The 7,409-nt window shown below is 49.6% G+C and overlaps 1 protein-coding gene across 3 annotated transcripts in view; it reads left to right on the top strand.

Moving 5' to 3' along the window:
• The window catches only part of Aldh1a3 (aldehyde dehydrogenase 1 family member A3), a 35,012-nt gene that overhangs the window by 1,656 nt on the left and 25,947 nt on the right, over window positions 1-7,409 (top strand). For 2 of the 3 annotated variants that reach the window (XM_010611071.2, XM_010611070.2), the window contains 2 exons: window positions 3,821-3,925; window positions 5,923-6,063. In XM_010611071.2, the coding sequence (XP_010609373.1) occupies window positions 3,821-3,925; window positions 5,923-6,063 (246 nt within the window). Of the gene's footprint in view, window positions 1-224; window positions 249-3,820; window positions 3,926-5,922; window positions 6,064-7,409 lie in introns of those variants that run through there. The other variant, XM_010611073.1, reaches the window with a different exon arrangement.

Below are 7,409 nucleotides of genomic sequence, written 5' to 3'. Positions count from 1 at the left end.
CGGAGGTGCGCGCTGCGGGGACTCGCGGATCGGGCCGCTCGCAGGGCTGAAGAAGTGGGGCGTTGGGAGGCTCAAGAAGGAGCATCAGAGGGCAGGCTGCTTCGGGAGCTGCACCCGGCAAGCCGGGCCACTGAGAGAAGCATCTGTCACCTCTGTGCTGGGCTGCACCCCGCTTAGCAGCAGAGTCAGGGAGGAGGAAGGAGCTCACCCACCACTGAAACCGGCTGTGCGTCCCCCAAATGTTCCAGGTCCGGACGCGGGGAAGCCGCGGTCCGGGCCAGCGCCCCCGGGCAGTAGGGCTTCTGAGGAGCGGCAGGACTGCTTGTCCTGCTTCCTGGGAAACTGGAATGCGGGCCGCGGTGAGACCACCTGCCCGGGGGCCGAAGGGAGAATGGCGATGCCTGGGGAGCAGAGCCCGACAGGAGACGGGTCGGGGACACAGGCCCAGGGCAGCCTTGGCCTCGCTTCTCCAACTTTGACGCCTTTTACTTTTGCATCTTATCCTTAGCTTCCAACTCCAGCTGATGGAGGGCTTAGAAAATTCTCTCGTCAATTTTACTTTCAAAAGTAGCGATTATCTCTCTCAAATAATTTTAATCAAGCGGAGAAAGTGGCAGACCATTATGTGTGGCCGTCACAATTTGGTCTTTTGGCATCTAATCCCCCAAGTTGGCTGTGCCGGCACTTAAATTACTTGACATTTAAATTAACTGTTTCCAGAGGGCTCTGTAATCAACAGAACGTCACGGGTAAAGTCTGGAAATTGTTTTTAATGTAGTTTCCTTAATAGGATCAGCTTCCGAGGGGAAAATTCCAACACCAATTCTGGGAACAGTGAGAATAGGGCCTTCAGTTTTTCCCCCCAGACCCTAATGCTGTGATATTCAGTTGCTATCGTTCTTAGTGTTGCAACTTTCCTTTGTTTTTAGAGTTTTATAAAATAGCAGAGAAAACCAGAAAGTAAAGATACGGCTGCCCGTTTACTTTCTACCTGGTTGAGTCCTTTCACAGCCAACTGCCAAAAATGAAGAGGGTCGGTTTGGCAGTTCAGCCATTCCTGAAGCCCTGTAAACTTGTTAATGCAGCCCTTGTGGAGATGGAACTTAGAAGATTCCCGGACAGCGAGTCTTGGTGGGACTCTTGTCCCCGTCTCTGCCCGTTGAGTGGCACAGATGTGTGATGGACGCTCAGGGAAGGTACACTGGCCGTAAGGAGCTGATGCTGGGCTCTGTAGCGTGTGGTCAGGGAGCCTCTGGCTGTAGAGGGGTGGCCCAAAAAGAAGAAGGAAGCGGAGACACCGAGTCAAGGCCCCGGGCGCTCAGCCTGCGGGTGGAGTGTGTGAGCGGGCAGTACTATTTTTCAGAAGTGACTCATGGTGCTTCTCCCTCATGGGAGATTGGTTTGATCCTAGGCTTTGGCTGTGTGATTTCCCTAAGTGATCAACTTCCAGAACAGTGACTTTGTCAAAGCCGCCCTATTTGTTCTCAGGTTTTATATTGACCGTCTGGTCGGGTGATGTGGTTCTGGTAAGAGGACTGTCCCTCTGGGATCCTTGCCGCACAGCTCTTAGAGGAAAGTGGCCTCTACCATTTTAAGATCCCTCTTTACAAAGTTTCTCCTAGTAGCTGAGATCTTCTGTAAGGTTTTCTGGTTCACTAAAGCACTAGTCTTTATAATCTCTTTTGTGAAAATAAAATTCCCCCAAATTTTCCGAAAAGACTGTCCTTTTGAGCTTAGCAGAGCGGCCTGATGTCCGATGGGAGTTGCTGGAAATGGCATCAGCAGGATTCACTTTTCAACTGCAGTCTTCACCTCTATCCAGAGCACCTTCTGGCTCAATCGTGACCCTTGAGTAAAACTTGGATTGTGTCTGCAGCTCAGTGTAGCTTCACTTTATACCTCTACAAAGTTCCTTTGATACTAATTCAAAATCTAAAGGGAATGATTTCTTTCTAGACCCTTTGTCTTGCTTTGAGGTTCAAAACAGTACAGCCAACACCATTGGTGGGCCATGCTCATTGGACTCTCTCCTTATTTGTGTTTTTGTTTTGTTTTAGTGAAAAGAAAATCAACAGTAGAAACCACTTACAAGATCACTTACTAGTGTAATATAAAGAAAATAACTTTGGTAAATTAGAAACGTGATGAAGAAATGTGGTTAGAGTCAAGCAGTTTCAATATTTTTCTAAGTCGCTGGTTAGCAAGGACTACGGATCAGTGTCATGAACAACCAAGTAATTTTTTTTTTTGGAGGTGCACACTTGGAGATGAAGTACAGCAGACATCTGATCATTGCAATCTGTTTCCACCCCTCCCATTTATATTCTGTTTTGCCACCTTCTCATTTTTCCCTCCCCTTTGGAATTGATACCAGGAAGGACCTAGAATCAGCAATTTTCCCTGACAGGCTCTATTATCTAAACCACGAAATTTCATCTTCCTTCAAATGGGCCTCTCTTCCTGGCTGTCCTTCTCCACACTAACCTAACTCCTCTTCTCCACTTATTAATTTCTCCCTGTTACTGAGGAAATACTGCATGGCAAAAGTGAACTCTTGGATTTGGTTTCAGCTGGAAGAATAGACCTGTAATTGTAGCCTGGCCTTTTCCTAGTAGACTTCCCTGGGGGCCTGGCCTCACAGGGAAGGCGCTGATCTTCCAGAAGTCAGACAGGCTTGTCCCGCGGGAGCCACCTGCCCAGCCGGAGCCTGTGCTCCATGCGTGGTCCCATGAGGGGCAGCCTCGGCTTCCCTCCCAGTGTACTGTGGAGCTGGGAAGCTCATAAGCAAGCCGCAAACGGGAGCCGATGGGCCCCCTCTGGTCTGCCTGTCTTCATCCGGGAGTGTTCTGGATGAATTGATTTTGAAATCATTGAACTTAGCCCCGTGGTGGCACAAGTCACCTTCCAAACAGTTCAAAAAGAAGGTGAATCAAAACTGTGTGCCTGATATGTATCTAGATATAGAAGTGGAACTGGATGAGGTGGGTCTGTCCTTAGAAATGATGGCTGGTGTTTCCCTGGACAGAGTGCTTCACGCACTTCTATAATGAGGGGTTTTCCTGAGCTGGGAGGGGCTGAAGTGAGGAGGCCCCCACAGGTGCAGTAGCAGCTTTCTGTCCCCTCTCGGGCAGCCAGGACCTCTGTGCTACCAGAACAGGCTTCATGTTTTACCTACCCATGACTGGTGTTCCTCTTTTCTTCCCCCAAATCCCTCTCTTTTAATGTCATCCTTTTCAGGCCGTTAGGACTCAGAGCAGACTTGCAGTAAAGAGTACATACATTGTGGCACAGGACTTCATGAATCGTTCTTGGTTTGTTCAGGATATCTCCTGTTTTTAAACTTTCTTATTCCCAGCTGCAATTCTGGATGCTTGAGGCACCCAGGGAAGCGATTTTTGTGGCTTACTTCTTGGGTTCTGGATCTCAGTGGTGATTTGCTCTATCATTTAATATAATTTGGAAACTTTTCTAACCCAAATATTTAGCTTTGTATTCCAACTCTGGCTTTTATTACGTATAAAATGATACAATGATCGTCCATATGTTGCTAATAATAAATAATATTATTATTTAGAAAAAAGTTTTAAATGACTTTGGGTTTATTACAACAACTTGGGTCCTCACAATCTGTTCCCAGCTGGTCACTCAGTCAGGTGACTCTGAGAGTCCCGTCTGCCTCCAGTCTCATCTGTGAAACATCCCAGGGGAGGAGAGAGCGGTGAGGAAGCCTGCGGACAAGACGTTACCTAAGGTCCTTAGCATGTTGAAATGATATGATTTTGATTTAAACCTAATTCGTTACACTTCCTTTCCCGGTTAGATATTTATCAACAATGACTGGCATGAATCCAAGAGTGGAAAGAAGTTCGCCACATATAACCCGTCAACGCTGGAGAAAATATGTGAAGTGGAAGAAGGAGATAAGGTGGGTGCCCCCACACACAGGTAATTCAATTATAGATAAGTGAAGGATAAGGAAGCAGCGCCGCTTAGCTATGAGATAGGTCGGGCCCACCCTCGCAGGGCCTGGGGAGCCGCGCCAGCCAGTCGCCGCCATATGCAGCTCAGACGCAAGGCCCAGCATGGGATCAATTACAGATGGTCTTCTGCAGAGAGTCGTCGCCTTTGATAGATGTTCCCCATCCCGGAGGATGACCTCAGCAGTCTGCGTCACCTAGCGAAAGGAAAGCTTTTTTGTATCAATTATTTGAACCTGGAGGCATTAAAGAATCTCTCCAGAAAGCATTTCCGGCTGGTGTGTTTCACCAAAGGCAGCTTTCTGGCAAGAAGACACTTTTTCAAAAACCTGAAGGAAGAAAGACGTGCTCCCAGGTGACATGAGGGATGGCAGTAACGTCCCAAACCTGGAAGATTTCCTTTTTACTGGACACGTAGGCGACTGTGGAAAGCTGTAGTCTGTACAGCCCCCTGGGCGCATGCAGGGCCGGTATCATTTAGAGAAGCTGAGGGACTTCTGGATGCATCCTTGGTATATTTCAAGGCCATGAAGTAAATTCTGAATGGGAGGGCCGTCGAGGCAAGGTTAAGGTCTTCTATAGAAAGAAATGTGAGTGATTGCTTCTTTTGAGCACAGGACAGATGTATTTACCTGAGACGCAGAATGTTTGTGTTGCCAAGGCTGGCCCGGAGCGTTGGACACGAGCAAACCTCCAGCCTCCTGAGCAGTGGGGTGCAGGGGCCACAGGTGCTGTGTGGGTAATGCTTCATCTGTACACTGGTGATGTCAGAATGCGTGGGGTGCAGTATGTGTGGGTAAAGCTTTCCTCCCAGCCGTGGCAGTTTTGGGATTCGTGTGCAGTAGCCAGCAGCACACCTTCCTAGATCTTCCTCCACCTGGCTCCTCATGCTGAGCTCTACTGACCAAGAACGCAGCAGAGAGGAGCAGACAGGAAGCTGCTAGGGCCTGGCAGGGAGGGGTAGGAGGGAGAGGCCCCATGCAGTGGCGGGCGGAAGCCCAGACCCTCCTGGGCCTTGTTTTTTCACTTGTTTGGCTAACTGCTCCAAGCACCTGGAGTCAGAAGCCACCCTGTCCCCTGCAGCTGGTGAAGTTCTGGCCTCCACCCCAGAGCCCCAGACAGGGAATCCAGTGTCCCTGCATTTCTTTGGCCAAAGCTTGCGTGCCTCCCACCCACAAGCTTAGAGACAGAGTTCTGGTGGAGTCCCTACCTGTCTCTGGCGGGAGCTGGCCTTGGGGATGAGCCGTTGTCCAACACAAACAGACCCGGGAAGTTTATTTTTGTGACAACAGCGATAAGTGATGCCTCTCCGAACAGATCTCACTCTAAGAAGAAAGCTCAGGGCTGGAGTGCAGCTCTCCCAAGGCCCTTGTTCCATCCCTAGCACCACAAAAAATAAAAACACAGAAAGGGTTTTGTTATCATTATTGTACTCTTGTGTATAAAAATGCTGCAGCAGTCCTGACCCCTCGGGGCATGTAAGGCTGAAGGCAGAGCAACGGCCTCCCGGCCACCGTGGCCCTTCCCAGCCTGCTCGGTTCTGCGGTCTGTAGTCCCACACTCTCACTCCCAGACTGCCACCCTCAGTGGGAATGGCAACGCCCAGGCAGACTCTTCCCACCTAGTCGGAGCTCAAACTAGCCAGCACGAGGAAATCTTCCCATCCCTCGGGTTACCACGAAAAATACACAAGGTCGGTGACTACATTTTGAAATGCTCTTATAATCAGGAGGCTGACTCTTGGCCATTACGGAAACTGGAAAAAGACTTAATATATAAAGAGAACATCACTTGAAAGCCCCCAGCCAATTAGGTGACTGGACAACTTCCAGCTAGTCTGCCACTTGCAAGACAGGGATGGCGCTGCTGTCCCCATAGCTAAGGGGTCCCAAACTGCAGTCTCATTGACTAGTGATGACTCCCCACCCCTCTCTCTCTTTCTCAGCCCGACGTGGACAAGGCCGTGGAGGCTGCACAAGCCGCCTTCCAGAGGGGCTCCCCATGGCGCCGGCTGGACGCTCTGAGCCGTGGCCGGCTGCTGCACCAGCTGGCTGACCTCATGGAGCGGGACCGTGCCGTCCTGGCCGTGAGTACAGGCGCCCTGGGGCAGGCATGGGAGAGGGGCCTCGCCGGGGCCCACCCCCTCGGGGTGCTGGCCGTGGGTGGCCGTGGGTCTCTTGGTCCTTCGAGGTGCGTAGCTGGCATCCATGTTGCCAGACTTCATCTTTCTTATTTTGAAGTCAGACTTTTGTCCTTGACATTCAGCTTCTTGACCGCCGAGGTACCTGGAGGAAGTTGAACCGCACCAGCTGCACCAGCAGCTCCCAGACTGGGAAAGGGCTGGGCAGTAACCTGGTCCCACCTGGGTTTTGGATGCTTACCTTTTTGTTCACATTAACTTTCTTTTAAACTTCAGTCTAACCTCACCCTAAATACAATTGTCCCATTTTCTCTGAAGTTTCCCTTTCCATGGCTTTAGTTACTCACAGTTAACCATGGCTCAAAGATATTACATGGAAAATTCCAGAAATAAGCAATTCATAAATTTTATTATAGTATGTTGTTACTGTTCTATGTTCTTATTGTTGCCTTGTTAATTTCTGTGTACTGTGCCTGACATAATTTACATTTTATCATGAGTATGTATGTATAGGAAAAAAAACATAGAATGTATGGAGTTAGGTATTATCTGCAGTTCTCTGGGGTTTATTGTGTAAATGGTCATGAATAATGATATCCGAATGTGTGAGAAAAAAATCCTCTTAGGACCTTCAGCGGAGCTCGCATTGTGTGGTAAGCACTAACTAGACGATAGCTCTCATCAGTACTACTGATTATCACAGTAGCAGTACGTGAAGCCCAGGTTCCAACCCCACTCAGGCCTTGCCGGCCAGTGACTTTTAAATCTCCTAATTCCTCCACTGTGGAATGGGGGTCTGAATGCCGCCCAGCCCCTGACACTATACTGCTCCCAGGAGGCGGGCTGAGAAGGCCTGAGTAAGCAGTAAGCGCGTTATCCAACACCATCTTCAGACCCTCTCTTGGGCCTGAGGTGGTGACTGAAGGACATCTTGGAGCCAGGAGCCCTACTGTGACCAGCACATCCAGTCTGTGAGCAGCTAGGACTTCTGTTTTTAAACCTTGCTCCAAACCTTGAGACCAAGTTTATAGGAGAGGAAATCTCCCTTTTGGCCTTTGATTTGGAAAATTGGTTGCTCTGAGGTTGGGAACCAGAAGTGGAACGACCAGCCCTTCAAAGGCCAGTGTTGGCCAGGACACCAAAATGGCTTTTGTCCTGGAATGTGTTTCTTGGGGATAGAAGAGCTCCTGGGTGTGTTTCCCTGCGGGCACATCTATGCAGAAACAAGTTCTCCCCCCTCCCTCCTTGCTTCCTTCTTTCTTCTTCCCTCCCTCCCTCCCTTCCTTCCCCCC

Source organism: Fukomys damarensis, unplaced genomic scaffold, assembly GCF_012274545.1.
Source record: "Fukomys damarensis isolate Sample0158 unplaced genomic scaffold, DMR_v1.0_HiC HiC_scaffold_7, whole genome shotgun sequence".
In the NCBI taxonomy this organism is placed as follows: domain Eukaryota; kingdom Metazoa; phylum Chordata; class Mammalia; order Rodentia; family Bathyergidae; genus Fukomys; species Fukomys damarensis.
Note: the sequence above shows the minus strand (reverse complement) of the source record. Positions and strands in the feature narration are given on the sequence as shown.